General features: G+C 47.8%; 1 protein-coding gene across 6 annotated transcripts in view; it reads right to left on the bottom strand.

Moving 5' to 3' along the window:
• Positions 1-257: 257 nt before the first annotated feature.
• LOC140422263 (uncharacterized) overlaps positions 258-24,510 on the bottom strand; it is a 35,691-nt gene continuing 11,438 nt past the window's right edge. For 2 of the 6 annotated variants that reach the window (XM_072507310.1, XM_072507309.1), the window contains one exon: positions 22,122-23,419. In XM_072507310.1, the coding sequence (XP_072363411.1) occupies positions 22,285-23,061 (777 nt within the window). In that variant the 5' untranslated portion in view covers positions 23,062-23,419 and the 3' untranslated portion in view covers positions 22,122-22,284. Of the gene's footprint in view, positions 3,502-15,909; positions 16,918-17,458; positions 17,510-19,005; positions 19,221-22,121; positions 23,420-24,510 lie in introns of those variants that run through there. The other 4 variants (XR_011947338.1, XR_011947340.1, XR_011947339.1 and 1 more) reach the window with 4 other exon arrangements.

Below are 24,510 nucleotides of genomic sequence, written 5' to 3'. Positions count from 1 at the left end.
ATTTCAGATCAATAAAACATTTGGTCAGTGAAGATCCAAACCACAATTTCCCATCCTGTCACCTGTCACCCATCCTTACCCAGAGTGCAATCACAACAGGAATAAAAACAGGAGAAGTGTAACAATCAAATTCAAAATAAATCCACAGCCAATCATAGAATTTAATTTAATGTTCACTAATTAGCAAGAAAACCTGAAGTAGGGGGTCCTCCAGGAATCTTACAGTGCACACCTAGAAGGGTGTGTTTGGGGGGGGGGGGGGGGGAAGAGTCTTTCTGACTCCTCACTCAATGTCACTTCATTATTTCCCATTTCTTTTCTGGCTCCGCCTGGGGTAACATCTACTCCATCTTTTCTTCTCCTGAATTAGCGCCGTGAGTTCTCAGTTACTGGTACATTAGGACAGATGCTTCAAGGAACAGATCAAACATGGATGTAAAAGATTCTCCAGCTCTCTCTTTCTGGACAGTTCTTACTCAGTATTATTTCTCCCAAGCCCTTCATTGTCCCATTATCGCTTTAATTTCACTCCCACTTTGACCATGTCCAGTGTGTTTAATTCGATCCTGATTGTTTTTAAGTCAGTTTCTCTCTGGAGTGTGTCAATGTCTTGATGGTGTCACAATGGTGTCTCAATCCCCTGGCCACATTAACCATTTCATCTCCTGCTGTGTCTCCAGTCGCTGTGTGTGTTTGGGACCCGGTCTTTGTCCATTACACCATGCCACTAGATTCTCTATCTCCCTCCTGTACGCTGACCCATTGTTGTTTGAGATCCGACCCACTACGGTCGTGTCATCAGAAAACTCATAGATGGGAGCGGGAGCCAAATTTTGCCACAGTCGTGTGTGTACAGGGAGTATAGGAGCTAAGTACGCAACCTTGTGGAACCCTAGTATTGAGGACTATCGTGGAGGAGTTGTTGTTTATCCTTACTGATTGTGGTCTATGTATCAGGAATTCGAGGATCCAATTACAGAGGGAGGAGCCACGTCCTAGGTCTTGGAGTTTTGATGTGAGCTTGGCTGGGATTATAGTGTTGAAGGCACAGCTGTAGTTAATGAATAGGAGTCTGATGTAGGTGTCCTTGTTGTCGAGTTGCTGCAGGGATGAGTGTAGGGCCAGGGAGAAGGCGTCTGCTGTGGACCGTTGCGGCGGTATGCAAATTGCAGTGGATCAAGGCACTCTGGGAGTGTGGAGTTGGATGTGAGTCATGGCCGACCTCTCGAAGCACACCATAATGATCGCTGTCAAGGCCACCGGATTGCAGTCATTGAGGCACGTTACCTGGTTCTTCTTTGGCCCTGGTATGATGGTGGTCTTCTTGAAGCAGGTGGGAACGTAGTAGGGAGAGGCTGAGGATGTCCGCAAACACGCCTGCCAGTGGGTCAGCGCAGGATCTGGGTGCGCGATCTGGGATCTCGTCAGGACCCATCGCTTTCTGAGGGTTCACTTTCAAGAACGCCATTCTGACTTGGGAGGCTGTGACGGTGGGTATTGGTGTGTCCAAGACTGCTGAGGCAGTTGACAACGGTTTGTTGGTTTCCTGCTCGAAACAAGCATCGAATGCATTGTGTTTGTCGGGGAGGGGTGCGCTATTGCTGAAGATTCTACTCGGCTTTACTTTGTAGCCCATTATGTTGTTTGAGCCTTGCCATAACCAATGTGAGTCCATGTCGTTAGTCTGTGACTCTAGCTTCACGTGATATTGTCGCTTGGCGTCCCTGTTGGCTTTGCAGAGGTCGTACCTAGATTTACAGGTTGAGCCACCTGTCTTGAATGCCTCAGACATGGCCTTCAGTAGGGAGTGAATCTCCCAATTAAACCATGGTTTCTGGTTGGGTAAGATACGTACTACCTTCTTTGACACACAATCTTCTACCACTTGCTGATGAAGTCTGTGATGGTGCTGGCATACTCGTTTAGTTTGACTGCTGAGTTCTTGAATATGGACCAGTCCACTGACTCCAAGCAGTTGCACAGGAGCTCTTCTGTTGCCTCGGACCAGCACTGCACGACCTTCTTAACCGGATTCTCTGCTTAAGTTTCTGCTTGTATGCCGGGAGAGGGAGCGCCATCTTGTGGTCCGATTTTCCGAAGTGCAGCCAGTGGATGGATCATCAGGCGCCCTTGATGTTTGTGCAGCAGTGGTCAGGGATGTTGGGGTACCTGTCGGGACAGGAGATGTGTTGGTGAAATTTTGGCAGTACACTCGAGGTTGGCCTGGTTGATGTCCCCGGCCACGATGAACAAGGCCTCCGGGTATTCGGTTTCATTGTTATTTATAGCGGTTAGAATTCATCAAGCGCCTTCTTCACTTCCGCCTGGGGTGGGATGTAGACCGCCGTGATGATGGCAGAGGTGAACTCCGTGGAAGGCAGTATGGACGGTACTTCACAGTCGGGTATTCCAGGTCCGGGGAGCAGTAGTTCACCAGGGTCGCCACATCCGAGCACCAGGAGTTGACGAGGAGACAAACCCCTCCACCCACTCCAGGTTCAGTCCTGGATGTGATTAACAGCAGGAATAACAGCAGAATCCAACCCAACATTACTTGTGAACCCTTTGGTGTCTCAGCATGTTGGACGACTGAGTGAATCCCTCCCCACAGTGAGAGCAGGTGAATGGCTTCTTTCCAGTGTGGACTCACTGGTGTGTCAACAGGGCAGATGAATCACTAAATCTCTTCCCACAATCAGAGCAGGTGAATCAAGTGTGAACTCGCTGGTGTTCCCGCAGTGTGGATGACTTTCGAAACCTCTTTGTGCAGTGAGAGCAGCTGAATGGTCTCTCCTCAGTGTGAATGCGCTGGTGGATCATCAAACCTACAGCACGTTTGAAGCTGCTCCCACAGTCAGAGCATTTAAAGGGTCTCTCATTGGTGTGAATGACATTGTGGCTCAGCAGGCTGGATGACTGAGTGAATCCCTTCCCACACACGGTGCAGGTGAATGGTCTCTTCCCGGTGTGAACTCGCTGGTGTGTCTGTAGGTTGGATGACTGGGTGAATCCCTTTTCACACACAGTGCAGATGAATGGCCTCTCCCCGGTGTGAATTCGCTGGTGTGTCTGCAGGCTGGATAATTTAGTGAATCCCTTCCCACAGTCCTCACATTTCCATGGTTTCTCCATAGCCCGGATGATCTTGCGTCTTACCACGTTGGACGATCAGTTGAAGCCTCGTCCACACACAGAACATGTGTACAGTCTCTCCCTGATATGAATGATGTAGTATTTTTTCAGACCATGTAACTGGTGGTTGAAGCTCTTTCCACAGTCAGTGCTCTGTAACAGTCTCACATGGGTGTGTGTGTGTGTGTCTCAGTGTTTTTCTAAACACACCGATGTTTAAAATCTCTTGAAGCTGACAGAATAGACAAACATTTCTCCTAGATTCAAAGGTCGATGATATTCGGTTCCCAATAATTGAATGACTCAGTCAGCTCTTGACGTGATATTTAGTTTGAGATATGCACCTCAAATTCCTCTCGTTCGAACTTTCTGCAAAAAAGATTTTACAAAAACCATCACTGTCAGTACAAGATAGAAATTCAGAACAGACAATTCTAGTTTCTATCGAACATTGTTTGCTCTCTCTCTTTCCCTCAAATGCTCTAAATCTCCATTCCACACAATCTCCCTCTATTCTCACTCTGCTGTATCTAATATTCACCCTCCCAATTCTCCTGAAGGCACTGAATCAGGCTGATTGACAGATCCAAGCTCACTACTTCCTGTCCTGGACACAGAGGCTGCCAGACAGATATGTGTCTATGTTACTGGACAAAAAATATGTGTAATATACGGACTGGATTCACTTCCTTTCCCTCCCAATTCTCATCAAGGTGCTGATTGATGCTGATCAACAAATCTAAATCACTACAACCTGTACAAAAGTAGAGACTCTCCATCTAAGTGTATTTACTGATTAGAGATGGGATGATTCTGAGGAAGAATTTTATTTAGTCACGGAGTGGTCCCTACTGAAGGCGACTGCCCACAAGGGTTGTGGAAGTCGAGATGATCAATAATTCAAAATAAAATATGAAGAAAATAAACTTGCAGGGGAACAGGGATATCGAGGGGCAACGGGACTGACTGGATTGCTGTACAGAGACTCAGCATTGACTTGAGTTACCAAATAGATTCTGTCAGTGCTGCAATGACTGTATGGCTGGAAATATATAATGTAGGTCCAGTACTATATGACAAAACTAGAACTAATAATACATGTATTTTCTGACAGAACCATCAATAATATATATAATACATTCCATATATCTCTGTCCGATATAACAATTTAAAAAATTCATTTACGAGACGTGAGAGTCACGGTTCAGCCAGCATTTATTGCCCATCCTTAGTTGCCCTTCAGAAGGTGGTGATGAGTTGCCTTCTTGAACCGCTGCAGTCCTTGAGTTGTAGGTACATCCCCTGTGCTGTCAGGGAAGAAGTTCCAGGATATCGCCCCCAGCAACAATGAAGGAAGGGCGATATATTTCCAAGTCCAGCTGGTGAGTGACTTGGAGGTGAACCTCCAGGTGGTGAGGTTCCCGGGTATCTGCTGCTCTTGTCCTTCTAGATAGTAGTGGTCGTGGGTTTGGAAGGTGCTGTCTGAGGAAACTTGGTGAGTTACTGCAGTGCACATTGTAGATGATATACACGGCTGTGTAACTCTCAGGATCTTGGTTGTAGGGGATTCAGCGATGGTATTGCCACTGAATGTCAAGGGGTGGTGGTTAGATCCTCCTTTGTAGGAGATGTGTTCGTCGGTGTTGGAGGGTTTGAATATTTGTGGAAGGGAGAGCAGTCAAGCGGGCTGCTTTGTTCTGGATGGTGTAGAGAAGCATCTTGAGTGTTGTTGGAGCTGCACTCAACCAGGCAAGTGGTGATTATTCTATTACACACCTGACTTGTACCTTGTAGATGGTGGACAGGCTTTGGGGGTCAGGAGGTGCGTTACTCGCTGTAGTCTTTGACCTGCCCTGGTGACCACCATATTAATGTGGGTGGTCCAGTTCAGTTTCTGATCAATGGTAACCCTCAGGATGTTGGTTGTGGGGGATTCAGCGATGGTATTGCCACTGAATGTCAAGTGGTGGTGGTTAGATCCTCCTTTGTAGGAGATGGTCATTGCCTGGCATTTGTATAGCACAAATGTAACTTGCCACTTATCAGCCCACATCTGGATACTGTCCCGGTCTTACTGCATTTGGACATGGACTGCTTCATTATCTGAGTCGTCGCGAATGGTGCTGAACATTGTGCAGTCATCCACAAACATCCCCACTTCTCACCTTATGATGGAAGGGAGGTCATTGATGAAGCAGCTGAAGATGGTTGGGTTTGGGATACTGCCCTGAGGAACTCCTGGAACTGAGATGATTGACCTCCAACCACCACAACCATCTTCCTTTGTGCCAAGTATGACTCTAACCGACGGAGAGTTTTCCCCAATTCCCATTGACTCCATTTTAGCTGGGTCTCCTTGATGTCATACTCGGTCAAATCCTGCCTTGATGCCAAGGGCAGTCACTCTCACCTCACCTCTGGCATTCAGCTCTTTCGTCCATGTTTGAAAGCTGTAATGAGGTCAGGAGCTGAGTGACCCTGGCAGAACCCAAACTGAGCGTCTACGAACAGGTTATTGCTCAGTAAAGTGCTATTTGATTGCACTGTTGATGACTCCTTCCGTCAGTTTGCTGATGATGGAAATAAACTGATAGGGAAGGAATTATGTCCTGTTTACTGTCCCCTTAAATGTCAGCCATCTCCTGGGGAAAGCAGCCCTTTAATTGTGAACATTAGGAAAGAGATGATCCTTTTAGCCAGGCAAATAAATATGTCAAGCTGAGGGAGCAAAGGATGTCAATGTCTTTAAGAGATAGCGAAACCTGGGCGAACATTTGCAGAGCCTGCACCCTCCCTGGATTCATTTCCTTTCTCTAGTTATTGCAAGTCACCAATTGAAGGTCAGACTGAGAAAATAAAGTGTTTTACTCACAGATGTTGGAGACAGGGAGATGATTTAGTCTGTGTGCAGCTCAAGCTCATTCAGGGTTGGAGGAACAACAGCTTTGCTCGGCAGAAACCTCCATGTCCAATTTCCGCATTGAGACAATGGGGGAGCTCTGATTGGCGGAGGAGCAGAGTCCTTCCGGTCCTCCAATCTTCCTATTGGTCACAACTCAGCAGTGTCACCGGAGGTGAGCTCCCTCTGCACATGCGCAGAGTCCCCTCTCCCTGAGACCATGCGCAGTCCCGGGTGGGGAGAGAGGCAGTCATCGATAGCCGGAACTGTCAGCCAGTTGCTTGGAAACCTTGTCTCCAGGATGGGTCGGGGAGGGGAGAAAAATGGACGGGGGCGGGGCTCCTGTATCCGCGCGCGGGGCGAGTGCACTCAAATGCAGTGACGTCACTGCGGAATGGATTTATTCCTATTGGTTGATTTAAAGGACGAGCATCTTTGTGATGTCACAATGTGGAGGTTGGACAATGAGTTTCAGACTAAAACTTCCTCCTCTGGGCAACATCTGGGAGCAAATCAATGTCTCCCCTTTCAGAAGATCATAAGATATAGGAGCAGAATTAGGCCATTTGGCCCATCGAGTCCGCTCCGCCATTTGATCATCGCTTATCTCATCCTGGCCTTATCTCCACTGTCCTGAGAGTTCTTCAGAATCCTTCAACCGATTAAAAGTCTAACTCCTCCCTAAATGTACTCACTGTCCCAGCTCCACCGCACTCTGGGGTAGTGAATTCCACAGATTCACAGCACGTGGGAGAAGCAGTTTCTCCTCAACTCTGTTTTGAATTTGCTACCTCTTATCCAAAGACTATTACCTCTCGTTCTTGAATGCCCCACAAGAGGCAGCAGCCGCTCCAAGTCTACTTTATCTTTCCATTTCTTGTCTCATTCTGGGGGGGATGTTGGTGACTTGCAGCAACTGAAGAGAAAGGAAGTGAATCCAGTCTATGTTGCACACATTTTGAGTTCAGTAATATCGACATATTTCTGTCTGGCAGTCTGCATGGAGATTTTCAGGCCTGTCCAGGACGGGAAGCAGTGAGAATGGATCTGCCAGTCAGACTGAATCAGCACCTTTAGAGAATTGGGAGGATGAATATTACATACAGCAGAGTGAGAATGGAGAGAGTGTGTTGGATGGCGATTTACAGCTTTTGAGGAATGAGAGAGGAACGAATGTTTCATAGGAACTAGAATTGTCTGTTCTTAATTTCCATTAGGTTTACAGGTTTACAGCTTCCGCAATGAGACAATGGGGGAGTTCTGATTGGCGGAGGAGCAGAGTCCTTCCGGTCCTCCAATCATCCCATTGGTCACAACTCAGCAGTAAGGTCTGCGGATGTGAGCTCACGTGTCTTTGCACAGCTGCCCCTGTCGCTCAGACATGCGCAGTCCCGGGCCAGGGGAGAGGAAATCATCGATAGCCGGAGCTGTCAGTCGGTTGCCTGGAAACTGTATCGAGGAAGTGTTGGGGGAGGGGAACAAAAGGTGGGGGCGGGGCTCCCGTGTCCGCGCGCTGGGCGTGTGTGCTCTAACGCAATGACGTCAGTGCGGAGCGGATTTATTCCTATTGGCTGATTTGGAGGACGAGCTCCTTTGTGATGTCACACTGTGGAGGTTGGACAATGAGTTTCAGACTAAACTTCCTCCTCTGGGCAACATCTGGGAGCAAATCAATGTATCCCCCTTTCATAAGATCATAAGATATAGGAGCAGAATTAGGCCATTTGGCCCATCGAGTCTGCTCTGCCATTCGATGATGGCTGATTTCATCCTGGCCTTATCTCTACCATCCTGAGATTTCTCCATAACCCTAAACCCGATTTAAAATCTGTCTAACTCCTCCCTACATTTACTCCTGTCCCAGCTCCACCGCATTCTGGGGTCGTGAATTCCACAGATCCACAGCCCTTGGGAGAAGCAGCTTCTCTTCAACTCTGTTTTGAATTTGCTACCTCTTCTCGTTCTCGAATGCCCCACAATAGGGAGCAGCTGCTCCAAGTCCACTTTATCTTTCCATTTCTTGTCTCATTCTGGGGGGGACGTTGGTGACTTGCAGCAACTGAAGAGAAAGGAAGTGAATCCAGTCTATGTTGCACACATTTTGAGTTCAGTAATATCGACATATTTCTGTCTGGCAGTCTGCATGGAGATTTTCAGGCCTGTCCAGGACGGGAAGCAGTGAGAATGGATCTGCCAGTCAGACTGAATCAGCACCTTTAGAGAATTGGGAGGATGAATATTACATACAGCAGAGTGAGAATGGAGAGAGTGTGTTGGATGGCGATTTACAGCTTTTGAGGAATGAGAGAGGAACGAATGTTTCATAGGAACTAGAATTGTCTGTTCTTAATTTCCATTAGGTTTACAGGTTTACAGGTGGGCAGCACGGTAGCATTGTGGATAGCACAAATGCTTCACAGCTCCAGGGTCCCAGGTTCGATTCCGGCTTGGGTCACTGTCTGTGCGGAGTCTGCACATCCTCCCCGTGTGTGCGTGGGTTTCCTCCGGGTGCTCCGGTTTCCTCCCACAGTCCAAAGATGTGCGGGTTAGGTGGATTGGCCATGCTAAATTGCCCATAGTGTCCAAGGTTGCCCTTAGTGTTGGGTGGGGTTGCTGGGCTGTGGGGATAGGGTGGAGGTGTGGACCTTGGGTGGGGTGCTCTTTCCAAGAGCCGGTGCAGACTCGATGGGCCGAATGGCCTCCTTCTGCACTGTAAATTCTATGATTCTATGATTAGATGATTATTTACCGAAAAAAAGACTTCAGGATTTGGAAGAGTCACTTGGTTATGGGCAGCATGGTGGCACGGTGGTTAGCACTGTTGATTCACAGTTCCAGGGTGCCAAGTTCGATTCCCGGCTTGGGTCACTGCAGAGTCTACATGTTCTCCTCGTGTCTACATGTGTTTCTTCCGGGTGCTCCGGTTTCCTCCCACAAGTCCCGAAAGGCACGCTGTTAGGTAATTTGGACATTCTGAATTCTCCCTCAGTGTACCCGAACAGGTGCCAGAATGTAGCGACTAGGGGCTTTTCACGGTAATTTCATTGTAGCGTTAATGTAAGCCGACTTGTGACAATATAGATTATTATTATTAATCAGGACCTGAATATCATTAGTAGAACCATCGCTGCAAAAGATACTTCTGGAGTTAAGGATTGCCAGTCAGGCAAAGGAATCGAATGGAAGTAAACACAGGAAAGAAGAATCACATTGGGCTGGTTCCAGGAGAATTGAGTGACAACTTCAGCGACAAAACCATGGAGTGTGATTTTTGATTGTGTTAAAAGTAAAAGGGCAACGTTCTATTTATAGTTTATGGGATACGTTCCCTATAAAAATAGTGTTCAGGCATTGTTATTTTTCGTTTGTTTGTTGCAGTAAAAGTCATAAACTTGAAGTTTTTGTCTTATGATTCTTTAGTTTGTTCACTGGGTTTAGAATTTATCTTTTGAAGTTATTGATCTTTTCAGAGATCTTACGCAGTTGGTCTTGAGTCACAAGTTTCAACTTCCCATTTAAGCCTCAGGCAACTTGCTGTCTCTCTGTTCCTCATGTCAATGACAGCCCAGTAACAGAGCTGAGGGCTGGAGATGCTCTGATCCCTTGTCAGAGCTGGAATCAGTAGAAAGAACCATAGTTTCAGGTTGAGCTGTGTGTTAGCTGCCCGACCATGATGACCATATATAAATAGCTAACCAGGTAATAGGTTGTGATGAGGGTTTATAAACAGACCCTGGGTAGACGAGTTAACTGAAGGTGTGGGTTTGTCAGCTGTACAGTGAAACCAGGCTTCCAACAGCCACAGAGACCTGTAATATTGGACACTGGGTTTAACCCTGTTCTGTATTAAACAGACCTATCTGATACTGGGTTATTGTGATAGTTAATCTGACCCTTAATTCATTCAATTCCAAAAGTGAATAACATTGATTCAAGTACAGTGATTACTCTGTTAATCTGTGAACAAAGTGGTGTCAGTTCATGAAGATGTGTCTGAACTCAATTTCATTACTTATTTTTGTTACTGACTAGGGTCTCTCCCACTCTCGCTCTCTCCTCTCCCCTCTCTCTCCTGCCTCCCTCAGTCCCTGGTGCTCCTCTCTCTGGTGCCTCTCTTGCCTTCTGTCTCACTGTTCTCCCTCTCCTGTCTCAGTCTCTGGTGCTCCTCTCTTCTCTTTGGTGCCTTTCCCTCTGCTGCCTCTCTCTCTCTCCTCAATGCTGAGGAAGGCAGGTGGGGGCAGCCCAATGGCACAGTGGTTAGCATTGTTGCCTCACGGCACCGATGTTCCAGGTTTGATCCCGGCTCTGGGTCACTGTCCGTGTGGAGTTTGCACATGAAATGAAATGAAAATGAAAAATGAAATTCACCCTTGTTTGCATGGGTTTTGCCCCCACAACCCAAAGATGCGCAGGGTAGATGGATTGGCCACAATAAATTGCCCTTTACTTGGAATTTATTAATTGGTTACTCTACGTTTATATTTTAAAAAAGGAAGGCTGGTGGGATAGTTTCCTTTGGTAGCCGAGGGCCAAGAATATAAGAGCAGGGAGATTGTGCTGGAACTGGATCAAACACCAGTTAGACCACAGCCGGAGCACTGTGGACATTTCTGGTCACCACATTACAGGAAGGATGTGATCACTCGAGAGAGGCTGCAGAGGGGATTTATGATGATGTTTTACGGGATGGAGAATTTTAACGATGAGGAAAGATTGGAGAGGCTGGGGTTGTTCTCATTGGAACAGAGGAGGCTGAAGGGAGATTGAATTGAGTTGTGTGTAATTCTGAGGGGCTCAGATAGAGTGAATATTCCCCTCAGCAGAGTCCAACCCCTGCAGTCAAACATGAAGTCGCTGGTGTGTCAGGAAGTGGGATGGGTGAATGACTCTCTATCCGCACAGAGAACACGGAAACAGCAGCTCCCCAGCTTGAACTCGCTGGTGTGTCAACAGGCTGGAGGATTGGCTGAATTCCTTCCCACTCCTGGAACATTTTTCAATGTCCTCTCCCCAGTGCCAGCAGGCTGCCTGACTGAGTGAAGCTCTGTCCACAGACAGAGCAGATGAATGGCCTGTCGTTAATATGGAGATGCTGGTGTCATATTGATATTGTTCATTCCGGGGACTTCCGGTGACAACATGTCGGTGGATGTCACTCGTTAGGTGGCTCCTGCGAGAGTCTCGGACTTTTGGACGTTTATGTCTGGTTTTGGGACAGCTTTTAGATGAGTTGTTGTGGGAAGTCATAAGGAGGCTGACGAAGTCCCAGAGGAAAGGTGCTGGAAAGAAGGGGGTGAGCGAAGGTCCGCCGGCGAGTGCTGCTGTGAGTCCTGCAGGAAGGAAGGTGGCGGGGGCTGGGTCGTCGGGTGGGGCCGCTCCCCTCACCGGGGAAACTCTGACCGAGGTGATGTCAGAGCTTCAGACATAAGTAGATATTACCCCTTTGAACTGAATTGGCCACATTCCTCTCGGAGGTCTGTTCTATTCTCTGAGCCTCACCCATTTGTCCCGGTTGATCCTCGGTCGTCGCTGAAACGGAATCTTTGATGCTTGGTTCTTATTCTCCTTCTGACCCGTGTCCCAGACAGGTCAAATTTACTCTACTTCGAACTGTCGAATGACATCTTTCTTCTAACCACAGATCCATTCTTCAGACATTGTGGTTCAAGGTGTCAACTCAGGTTCTGCTCGGCATTTCATTGGTGGTTTGGGAGGCTCTGAAAGTGGTCGTAAGGGGGGAGGTGATCCTGTTTCAGGCCAAGGTGGATAGGAAGGAGAGGGAGGAATGCCAACAACTGATGGAAGAGATTTTGGAGGTGGATGGGAGGTAGGTGGGGGACCTGGACCCAGGGCTCCTGGCAAAGAGAAAGGAGTTACAGGCGAGGTTTGACCTATTGTGCACAGGGAAAGTGGTGCATCAGCTGAGAAGGTTCAGGTGCGGGACAGGATGGAGGAGTTGGTGGCGGCTCCGGAACAGATTAATAAGGTGTTTGAGAGAGTTAGGGAGGAAAGGGCGGCTAGGCAGCAGCTGGTCGACTCCATACTGGAGGTAGACCGTAAATACTCCGAGGCCCCGACCGTAGAGCTCCTAGCGGAGAGGAAAGAGCTACAAAGGAACTTTGACCTGCTCTCCACCAGGAAAGCAGTGCACCAAATCCGCCAAGCACGTGGGAAAAACGGGGCCTGGAAGCACCACTAGTACTGGGAGAGATCATGGACAGCATTAGCTCCATGCGGCGGGGAAGGCACCGGGACCAGACGGGTTCCCGGCGGACTTCTACAAAAATCTGCGACAGCACTGGCCCCGCACCTGCGGGCGATATTTACAGACTCGCTGGCTAAGGCACACTGCCACCCGCGCTAGCACAGGCCTCAATCTCGCTGATACCTAAGAAAGACAAAGCCCCAACGGAATGTGGGTCATACAGACCCATCTCAATGCTGAACGCGGATGCCAAAATACTGGTCAAAATCCTAGCCAAAAGGCTAGAAGACTGTGTACCTGAGGTGGTCGCAGAGGACCAGACGGGCTTTGTCAAAGGTAGACAGCTTACCTCGAACATCAGACGCCTGTTGAACGTGATAATGACCCTCTCCGGGGAGAGAACACCAGAGGTAATCGTCTCCCTAGACGCAGAAAAGGCCTTCGACAGAGTCGAATGGAAATACCTCAGAGGTACTGGAGCGGTTCGGGCATGGAACAGGGTTCACCTCCTAGGTAAAGCTCCTATAAAATAATGAAAAAAGTGAAAATCGCTTATTGTCACAAGTAGGCTTCAAATGAAGTTACTGTGAAAAGCCCCTAGTCGCCACATTCCGGCGCCTGTTCGGGGAGGCTGGGACGACAACGCTCCTATGGCGAGCGTACGGACCAACAATACCAACTCCCGATACTTCCAGCTGCACAGGGGCACCAGACAAGGATGCCCACTGTCCCCGCTGCTGTTCTCTCTAGCGATCGAACACTAGCAATCGCGCTCAGAGCAGCAAAAAGCTGGAGGGGATCCGAAGGGGAGGCAGAGAGCACAGAGTCTCACTCTATGCAGATGACCTGCTCCTCTACATTTTGGACCCACAGAGCAGCATGGACGGAATCATCGCGCTCCTGAAAGAGTTTCGCGCCTTCTCGGGCTACAAACTCAACATAAGCAAAAGCGAGATCTTCCCCGTACACCCACAAGTAAGTGGGGCAGCACTAACGGGACTGCCGTTTAAACAAGTCTAACACAAATTCCGCTACCTGGGGATCCAAATAGCCCATGACTGGAAAGGGATCCACAAATGGAACCTCACCAGTCTGACAGAGGAAGTAAAAAAGGACCTGCAAAGATGGAACACACTCCCACTCTCCCTCGCGGGGAGGGTCCAGACGATCAAAATGAATGTCCTGCCCAGGTACCTCTTCCTACTTAGATCCATTCCGATCTACATCCCCAAGGCCTTTTTCAAAGCGCTGGACAAATTAATCATGGCGTTCGTATGGGGGGGGAAAAATGCTCGGATCCCAAGGAAGGTCCTACAAAAAACAAAATCCAGGGGGGGCTAGCCCTCCCAAACCTACAATTCTCCCACTGGGCGGCGGCGACGACCGAGCGAATAAAGAGATGGATCAAGAAGCCAGAAGCCGAGTTGGTGCGCGCGGAAGAGGCCTCCTGCAGGGGGACCTCCCTCCGGGCCTTCGCCACGGCAGCACCCCCAACCCCACCCAAAAAACACTCCAGCAGTCTGGTGGTGATAGCCACCCTCCAATCCTGGAACCAACAACGGCAGCAATTTGGCCTGTCCAGAATGTCGGACAAAGCTCCCATCTGCAACAACTATAGGTTCACACCAGTGCTGACTGACGCCACCTTCAAAAGGTGGGGGCAGGACGGAGGGAGACTGACAGTCAGGGACCTATGCATGGACGGCAGGATCGCAACACTGGACGAACTGACAGAGAAATTCCAGCTAGCCAGGGGGAACTAACTAAGGTATCTACAGCTCAAAACCTTCCAACGAAAGAAGACAAGGATGTACCACAACCGCCACGACAGACATTACTGGAAGAACTACTAGACGCAAGCATACTAGGTAAAGGAAACTGTAGTGACATGTATGACCGACTGATAGAAAGGGCCGACACCGTACTGGACGCAACAAGAAAGAAATGGGAGGAGGACGGGACTGAGATAGGGCGGGGTCTCTGGAGCGAAGCACTGCATAGAGTCAACTCCACCTCCACGTGCGCACGGCTCAGCCTGACACAGCTAAAAGTGGTACATAGAGCCCACTTAACAAGAGCCCGTATGAGTAGGTCCTTCCCGGAGGTGGAGGATAGATGTGAACGGTGTCAAGGAGGCCCGGCCAACCAAGCCCACATGTTCTGGTCTTTACCCAGGCTTGCAGGGTACTGGACAGCCTTCTTCGACGCATTGTCCAAAGTGATGGGGGTGAGGGTGGAGCCATGCCCGAAAGTGGTGGTTTTTGGGGTATCAGACCAGCCAGGTCTATTCCTGGGGAGGAGGGCGGACGCCCTTGCCTTTGCCTCCCTGATCGCCCGCCGGAGAATCCTGTTCGGCTGGTGGTCAGCAGCACCACCCAAAGCTGCAGACTGGCTGTCCGACCTCTCGGAATCTCTCCAAATGGAGAAAATCAAATTCGCCATCCGAGGGTCAGACGACAGCTTCCACAGAACGTGGGAGCCATTCACCCAATTGTTCCGGGACCTGTTTGAGGCCAACGAACAAGAGGAAGAATAGCCAGGTAGCCAAGAATCAGGGGAAAGTGGCCAAAGCATGAAAGGGAGAGATAGACTGGGGGGGGGGGGGGAAGACACACACACACACGACACAGCTAAACCTAAGAGGAAAGTAAGGCGAACCACGGGAAGGGGGGAGGGGAGGGATTCAGGCTGATTGACAGATTCACGCTCACTGCTTCCTGTCCTGGACACAGAGACCTGAAAATATTCATGCAGGCTGCCAGACAGATAGATGTCGATATTACTGGATGGAAAATGTGTGTAATATACAGACTGTATTCACTTACTTTCTCTCCCAATTTTCCTGAAGGTGCTGATCAACAAATCTAAACTCACTAAAATCTGTACAAGAACATAAGAACTAGGAGCAGGAGTAGGCCATCTGGCCCCTCGAGCCTGCTCCACCATTCAATGAGATCATGGCTGATCTTTTGTGGACTCAGCTCCACTTTCCGGCCCAAACACCATAACCCTTAATCCCTTTATTCTTAAAAAAACTATCTATCTTTATCTTAAAAACATTTAATGAAGGAGCCTCTACTACTTCACTGGGCAAGGAATTCCATAGGTTCACAACCCTTTGGGTGAAGAAGTTCCTCCTAAACTCAGTCCTAAATCTACTTCCCCTTATTTTGAGGCTATTCCCCCTAGTTCTGCTTTCACCCGCCAGTGGAAACAACCTGCCCGCATCTATCCTATCCATTCCCTTCATAATCTTATATGTTTCTATAAGATCCCCCCCTCATCCTTCTAAATTCCAACGAGTACTGTCCCTGTCTACTCAACCTCTCCTCGTAATCCAACCCCTTCTGCTCTGGGATTAACCTAGTGAATCTCCTCTGCACGCACTCCAGTGCCAGTACGTCCTTTCTCAAGTAAGGAGACCAAAACTGAACACAATACTCCAGGTGTGGCCTCACGAACACCTTACACAATTGCAGCAGAACCTCCCTAGTCTTAAACTCCATCCCTCTAGCAATGAAGGACAAAATTCCATTTGCCTTCTTAATCACCTGTTGCACCTGTAAGCCAACTTTTTGCGACTCATGTACTAGCACACCCAGGTCTCTCTGCACAGCAGCATGTTTTAATATTTTATCATTTAAATAGTAATCTCTTTTGCTGTTATTCCTACCAAAGTGGATAACCTCACACTTGCTGGTGTCTCAGCAGAAGTGTTGACCGAGTGAATCCCTTCTCACACACGGTGCAGGTGAATGGCCTCTCCCCAGTGTGAACTCGCTGGTGTGCCTGCAGATTGGGTAGCTGAGTGAATCTCTTTTCACAGTCAGAGCAAATGAACGGCCCCTCTCCAGTGTGAATTCGCTGGTGTCTCTGCAGGTGGGATAACCGAGTGAATCCCTTCCCACAGTCAGAGCAGGTGAACGGCCTCTCCCCAGTGTGAACTCGGTGTGCCTGTAGGTTGCTTATTTGAGTGAATCCCTTTCCACACTGAGAGCAGGTGAACGGCCTCTCTCCGGTATGCAGGAGCTGGTGTGTCAGCAGATGGGATGAGATTCAAAACATCTTTGTGCAGTGGGAGCAGCTGAACGGTCTCTCCCTAGTGTGAACTTGTTGGTGTGTCAGCAGTCTGGAAGAAGTACTGAACCCCTCCCACACGTGGAGCAGGTGACTGGCCTCTCCCCGACATGGACTGGCTGGTGCTTCTTCAGATTAGATAACTTAGCGAATCCCTTCTCACACTGAGAGCAGGTGAACGGCCTCTCCCCAGTGTGAATGCGTCGATGAGTTTCCAGTGCTGATGGGAATCTGAATCCCTTCCCACAGTCCCCACATTTCCATGGTTTCTCCAGGGTGGGGGTGTCCTTGTGTCTCTCCAGGTTGGACAATCAGTTGAAGGCTCACACAGATCTCCCCGCTGTTTTTTTCAGGCTGTGTAACTGGTTAAAGCTCTTTTCAGTCAGTGCTCTGGAACACTCTCATTCAGGTATGTATGTCTCAGTGAGTTTCCAGTCACACTGATGGTTAAAACCATCTGAAGCAGAAAGAATAGACTAAACTTTTTCCTTCTCGATTCAAAGGCCGATGATATTCAAGTCCCAGTGAATTGAGTGAATCTGTCAAATCGAGACGCGAGGTTTGGTTTGAGATTTCTGTCTGTAATTCTTCCTCTTCTGATATCCTGTAAGAGGAGTTTACAAAATACATCATTGTCAGTATAGGATAGAGATTCAGAACAGACATTTCTGGTTTCTATGGTCCTCTCTCATTTCCCCAAACCTGTAAATCGCCATCCCACACACACCCTCCATTCTCACTCTGCTGTATCTAATATTCACCCTCCCAATTCTCCTGAAGGTGCTGATTCAGGCTGATTGACAGATCCATGCTCACTGCTTCCTGTCCAGGACAAAGAGACCTGGAAATCTTCAAGCGGACTGCCAGCCTAACGGAAATATGTAACAGGACTAAAATTGTGTTTAATGTATAGGATTGTTCCAGTTGGTTAAGATATAGGAGGTAGTGATTGATCATGAGCTGGAATTTTCTGCCTATGAACGTCCTCAAGCAGAGATGATCAATAATTTCTAACTGAATTAGATGGACGCTGCAGGGTTACTTTTGTCAATAATAAAGATTATTATCCTCCTGTAACCAAAGACTATCCTCCTCACTATTTACCACCACCAATTTTCACACAATCCGGGAATATACTTAGAGACCTGGGCCAACCTTTGCAGAGTCTGCACCCTCCCTGGATTCACTTCCTTTTCCTTCAGAACCAGAGTCCTTCCGGTCTTCCAACTGCTCCCATTGGTCAACACCTCAGCAGAAAGGTCAGGAGGTGGGATCTTCCTGCACATGTGCAGCTTCCCATCGCTCCCAAATTCATGCGCAGTCCGGGCCGCCCGCCCGGCGAATGGAGCGGTTTCACCACCGCAGGGGATTATGGGGGCTATGACCGCCATTACTCATCCTGAGTCCAGTCTCCAAACTCCTTGGAATAGGTTGAAATGGGGGGGGGGGGGGGGGGGCGCACGAATGACCCCACCCTGACACACAGTACATATGGGTAGTCAGTGGAGTTGATTGTGGCGCCCCCTTAGCAAAACAGCTTGTTAATTTAAGGTGTAAAGATTTCGACGCCTGGGTGAAATATTTTTTGGGGGGGAGGAGGGGGAGGGGAGGGGAGGGCACAATAGATTAGTGTGACACTGAACTAGAGAGTCAGCGCCTTCAGGGGAGGAGATTTTGGGGGAAAGCAGGAGGAGATAATGGGATGAATTAGTGTTGAAATCAATAGGAAGGAGAGAATATCTGGGGAATGAGATGTAGAATTTGTGTCACATCACGGTCTTGGACAACCTTCATGAAACTTTCTTTTACAATTTTCCTGGAATATCCTTGACGTATTTTATTAAGTCAAATGTGCTATCAAAGAGGGCAGCACGGTGGTGCAGTGGTTAGCACTGCTGCCAACGGTGCTGAGGACCTGGGTTTGATCCCGGCCCTGGGTCACTGTCGATGTGGAGTTTGCACATTCTCCCCGTGTTTGCATGGGTTTCACCCCCATAATCCAAAGATGTGAGGGTTAGGTGGATTGGCCACATTCAATTGCCCCTTAATTGGAAAAAATATAATTGGGTACTCTATGTTTTTTTTAAATGTGCTGTCCAAATGAAAATTAATGTTTTATTGAGGACGGCCACTTGAACTCCCCGACTACTCCCAAACACCAAGTACCTGTTCATGAACAGTCTGATTAACTATCTAATTCATACAACCCAGCCCACCCATTCTCAGTGAGTCTTCATTTCTCAATGTTCACAATGAGTAGGCTTGGTCACTTTTCTCTCCTCAAAATACAAGACTGATGGGCTAATTGAGGTCATTAAAATTATCAAAGCTTATGATAAACACAGTGGATGTTTCCCACTTGTAGGGGTAAGAGCAAAACTTAATTCAGGAGAAACGTCTTTCCAGACAGTAATGAGAATGTGGAACCCACTACCAGTGAGTGGAGGTGAATAACATTGATACATTGAAGAGGAAGCTGGATGAACACATGAAGGAGAAATAAACAGACGGACACACTGATAGAGTCAGATGGGAAAGCATGGGAGGAGGATGAAGTGAAGTAGAAATACTAGCAGAGATTGGTTGGGCTGAATGGCCTGTTTCTGTGCTGTATATTCAATGTAATTTAACCTGGTATTGCCTTTAACTCTGACATAGTCCATTCCAGGCTAAAGAGAGAAGTTTCACTCACAGAACGTTTCAGATCATTGTTTCCAGCTATTGTCCAATCAATGCCTTTGTCAGTCTGGTGTCTCAGTGAGTTGCTGAGGTAATAAATTCAACTACAAACATCAAATGTGATGTCTTCTGATATATCTTTGAAGAGCAGATCTTTTTCAAGTGGACTGAATTGGTTATATTTTCTCGGTCACAGTCCTTTCCGGCAACAATTATTTTTTATCAGTCTTATTTAAATTATGGAGTTTGTTTTATACAGTAAGAAGTCTCACAACACCAGGTTAAAGTCCAACAGGTTTATTGGAAATCAAAAGTTTTCGGCGCACTGCTCCTTCATCAGGTGAAGTGAGCAGTGCTCAGAAATCTTGTGATTTTAAATAAAGCTGTTGGACTTTATCTTGGTGCTGTGAGACTTCTTACTATGCCCACCCCAGTCCAACGCCGGCATCTCCACATGTTTTATACAGGACAAAGCACCAGCTTGTTGAGTACCCCATCCACCACCCGAAACAGTGACTCCCTTGACCTCCAGAGCACAATGGTAGCATTGTGTGTACCATCTACAAGATATTTCACGGTACCACAGTGATAGGGCAGGGCATTAGCACAATAATAGGGGCAGGACGTTAGCACAGTAATAGGGGCAGCACGGTAGCACAGTGGTTAGCACAGTTGTTCCACAGCTCCAGGGTCCCAGGTTCGATTCCAGGCTTGGGTATTGTTTGTGCGGAGTCTGCACATCCTCCCCGTGTGTGCGTGGATTTCCTCTGCGTGCTCTGGTTTCCTCCCAGAGTCCAAAGATGTGCAGGTTAGGTGGATTGGCCAAAGTAAATTGCCCTTAGTGTCCAAAAAGGTTAGGTGGGTTTACGGGGACAGGGTGGAAGCGTGGGCTTAAGTGAGATGTTCTTTCCAAAGCCAGTGCAGACTCGATGGGCTGAATGGCTTCCTTCTGCACTGTAAATTCAATGATTTATGAGCTCACCAGGGCTCCTTCGACATCACCTTCTAAACCCATAACCTTGACTGTCATGAAGGACAAGGGCAGCAAACTCATGGGAACAGCACCAACCACTCTGTGTGGCAGCGAGCTCCACATTCTCACCACTCTTGTCCTTCTCTTCTCCTTCATCTGTTCATCCAGTCTCCCCTGATCCTTTGCTTTGTTGTGAGTTTTCTGTATTTAACACGAAAGTACTTGGAAATGAGTAATTTCCACAACACGTGCTTTTACAGAGCAGCATGACGAGGAGAGAGTCTCTCCCATGGAATTGAAATTCACATCAGCAACAAAATGCAATCGGCATGAAAAATGCCTCCACAACCGAGCAACTTAATTGAGAATACAGACCCTGGGATTTCAAGATGAAACCCCTTCATCTCTTACATGACTTATCAAAGTCCGTAATATATTTATCCATGGATGACCACCTATTTCCTGAAATCTATCAAAGGTTAACAATGCTTCATATGCTTCCAACAACTCATCTTTTTTATACGACTTATCCAAAACGGTAATGGAATATCCAATCAGTTTTCAGTATCCAAATCATTCTCAACGAATTCCGAAAATACTTTCCTCATAACCTTGTATTTTGCTGTTAATGATGAAGCCAAAGCCCTATCCAGCACCAAAGTTTAGTGTTGATCCTCTGCTACCATGTTATTCAAAATAGTACCTTACAATAGCAGGTTAAAGTCCAACACGTTTGTTTCCAATCGTTTCATCAGGTGACTTGCCTGATGAAGGAGGTGTGCTCCGAAAGCTAGTGATTCGAAACAAACCTGTTGGACTTTAACCTGGTGTTGTAAGACTTCCTACTGTGCTCACCCCAGTCCAACGCCGGCATCTCCACATCATTCAAAATAATGTCTGCAGAGGAAGAATCGATCGAAAGCTGAGTCGTACTTTGAACAGGTTTATTTCTAAAACAACAGAAACGCAGATACTCTCCCAGTTCCCCACCCTCACCCTTATCCCATCTACCCTATCCCCACCCTCCCACGCCCAGTTCTCCTCCCCTGAAGGTGCTGACTCTTTCCTAATGTTCACAATTAAAGGGCTGGTTTCCCCAGGAGATGGCTGACATTTGAGGGGGCAGTAAATTAATATCAGAGAGAGAAATTTCTACTGTTGTTATATGGTACAGATTAGATCTATCATTGATGGTTCTGTAATAAAATATATTTGTTATTATTTCTAGTTTTGTGATGTAGTTGTGTATCTATGTTTTATTTTTCCAGTCATAGAGTGATTATAGCACAGAAGGAGTCTATTCATTAATTTGAAACCATACCGAATCTGCTGAGCAAACCAGTCAGTACAATTGTACCTCTATATCCATGTTCCCTTGTAAGTTTAGTTCCTTCATGCTCCCAAGCTATTTCATTTTGAAATCAATAATCATCGCAGCTTCCACCAACCTCATAGGCAGGAAGTTAGAAGTCCTGACAACTCGCTCCGAAATAAAGTTTCTCCCGCACACCCATCTCTAATCAAGCAATACAGTTCGGCTGCACAGTGGTACAGCTGCTCACAATGCCAGAGACACAGGTTCGATTCCAGCCTTGGATGTGACTTGGGTGACATATCCTTTTGGTAATATGGTGACCAGAATTGTAGGCAATATTCCACGTGTGGCCTAACTAAGGTTCTGTACAGCTGCAGCATGACTTGCCAATTTTTATACTCAATGCCCGACCAATGAAGACAAGCATGCCGTCTGCCTTCTTAGCTCCTTATCCACCTGCGTTGCCACTTTCAGTGATGTTTATTGTAATTTCCCAATCTACCACAACTTGCCCCTCAGACCATGACAGTTTCCCTCTGCGAGAAACACCCAGATAAATTAGGCAAAAGAACCATGTAACCACCGTAGCCCATCTTCATGGCAATGTGGCTGCTTTGGGAACTAAATATCTTCCAACATGCAGACACCTTTTCATTCTGTGCTCCTCGTCACACATGGAACCAGGTAATCGCAACGAGGCTCAAAAATGGTCAGCCCACCGGAGGCAGAGGTGTTAGACCGGCCAGTCCAGCAGAAAGAAACCCTCCAATCATCACCATTCACCAGATGTCAGAATGAACAAAATGCAGCCCTGGATGTCAGTGAGAGCAGAAACAATCACAACGGAGCCAACATCTGTAATTTATTGTGAACTTGTTGGAGTCACAACAAGTGTGATGAATCACAACCCCCACCCCACATTGAGAGCAGATGAATGGTCTCTCCCCAGAATTAACTCACTAGTGTCTCCGTAGTTGGGACGGATCATTGAATGTCTCCCCTGCTCAGAGCAGGTGAATGGCTTCTTCTAGGTGTGAACTCGCTGGTGTTCCTGCAGGGCGTATGGATATCTGAATCCCTTCTCTCACTAAGAACAGGTTAACGCCGTCTCCCCTGTGAACTCGCTGGTGTCTCCGCAGGTTGGATAACTGAGTGAATCCCTTCCCACACTGAGAGCAGGTGAACGGCCTCTCCCCAGTGTGAACGCGCTGGTGTATCTGCAGGTTCGATGAAGTAGTGAATCCCTTCTCACACTGAGAGCAGGTGAACGGCCTCTCCCCAGTGTGAATTCGCTGGTGTTTCCGCAGGTTCGATGAAGTAGCGAATCCCTTCTCACACTGAGAGCATGTGAACGGCTTTTCCCCAGTGTGAACTCGCTGATGTATCTGCAGGTTCGATGAAGTAGTGAATCCCTTCTCACACTGAGAGCAGGTGAATGGCCTCTCCCCAGTGTGAAGTCGCTGATGTTTCTGCAGGCTCTTTAAAGTAATGAATCCTTTCACACACTGAGAGCAAGTGAGCAGCCTCTCCCCAGTGTGAACTAGCTGGTGTGTCCGCAGGCTCGAAGAAATAGTGAATCCCTTCTCACACTGAGAGGTGAGCGGCCTCTCCCCAGTGTGAACCTGCTGATGCGTCCGCAGGTTCGATGAATCAGTGAATCCCTTCTCACACTGAGAGCAAGTGAACGGCCTCTCCCCAGTGTGAATGCGTCGATGAGCTTCTAGCTGAGATGGGAATCTGAATCCCTTCCCACAGTCCCCACATTTCCACCGTTTCGCCATGTTTTGGGTCTCCTTTAGTCTCTCCAGGTTTGACAATAAGTTGAAGCCTCGTCCACACAAAGAACACGTGTACGGACTCTCCCCGCTGTGAATGGTGTGATGTTTTTTCAGGCTGCGTAACTGGTTAAAGCTCTTTCCACATTCAGTGCTCTGGAACACACTCACTCGGGTGTGTGTGTCTCAGTGCTTTTCCAGCCACACTGATGGTTAAAATCTTTTGAAGCCGACAGAACAGACAAACATTTCTCCTTCCAGATTCAAAGTCCGGTGATATTCAGCTCCAAGGAATTGAGAGACTCAGTCAGATCGAGACGTGACTTTTGAGATTTCTGTCTGTAATTCCTCCTCTTCTAATATCCTGTAAAAACAATTTACAAAAGACATCACTGTCAGTACAGGATAGAAATTCAGAACAGACAATTCTAGTTCCTAGAGAACATTCTTTCCTCTCTCATTCCCCAAAAGCTGTAAATCTCCATCCCACACACTCTCCCTCCATTCTCACTCTGCTGTATCTGTTGCAGGGGCTATTTACCACAGGGCTAAATCACTGGCTTTGAAAGCAGACCAAGGCAGGCCAGCAGAACGGTTCAATTCCCGTAACAGCCTCCCCGAACAGGCGCTGGAATGTGGTGACTAGGGGTTTTTCACAGTAACTTCATTGAAGCCTACTTGGGACAATAAAACAATTTTCTTCTTTTCTTCTTCTTCTAATATTCACCCTCCCAATTCTCCTGAAGGTGCTGATTCAGGCTGATTGACAGATCCATGCTCACTGCTTCCTGTCCTGGTCACAGAGATCATAACAAATAGGAGCTGCAGTCAGCCATTCGGCCCATCAAGCATGCTCATTTATTCTGTAGGATCATTGGCTGGTCTATGTCAGCAACATTCTCAGTGTTATTGACCAGAGGCTGAGTGTGCTGGCTTAATATCTGTGAGCTCAGGAGGCCGAGCTGTAAAACACCAAGGAAAGGATCGACGATCCTGAGGAGGGAATCCTGAATGTTGAGCAAGATGCCTCCTCGGGGAGGCAAGAATTAAATCCTTGGAAAACCGGCTGAGTGATGTGGTGGACTCCTGGAAAACTTGGAGAACCGAGGGTCAGAGAAAGAATATCCGAGTCGTCGGCCTGCCAGAAGGTGTGGAGGGTAAGGCTCCCATTGGGTTCTTCGAGGACCGGCTGCCACATTTTCTCAAGCTGGATGTGAAGCCTGGGTGTTTCAAATTAGAAAGGGCCTCGGATCCTGTCTTTGAGTCTGAGGGATAGTTTTCATCCCAGGCCTGTAATCATTCACTTCCACAACTTGAAAGATCACCAGAGGGTCCTGGAGACGGGCAAGGTGAGGTGGGACCTGGCTCCATGAGGAAGTGAGGATTTTTCGGCAGCCACACAAACGAAGCATCGAGGCTTCAATGAAATCTGAAGGGAACTCAAGGCCGCGGGAG

Source organism: Scyliorhinus torazame, chromosome 5 (genome assembly GCF_047496885.1).
Source record: "Scyliorhinus torazame isolate Kashiwa2021f chromosome 5, sScyTor2.1, whole genome shotgun sequence".
NCBI lineage: Eukaryota > Metazoa > Chordata > Chondrichthyes > Carcharhiniformes > Scyliorhinidae > Scyliorhinus > Scyliorhinus torazame.
The sequence above is the reverse complement of the archived record's forward strand: the minus strand, read 5'-3'. Positions and strand labels throughout refer to the sequence as shown.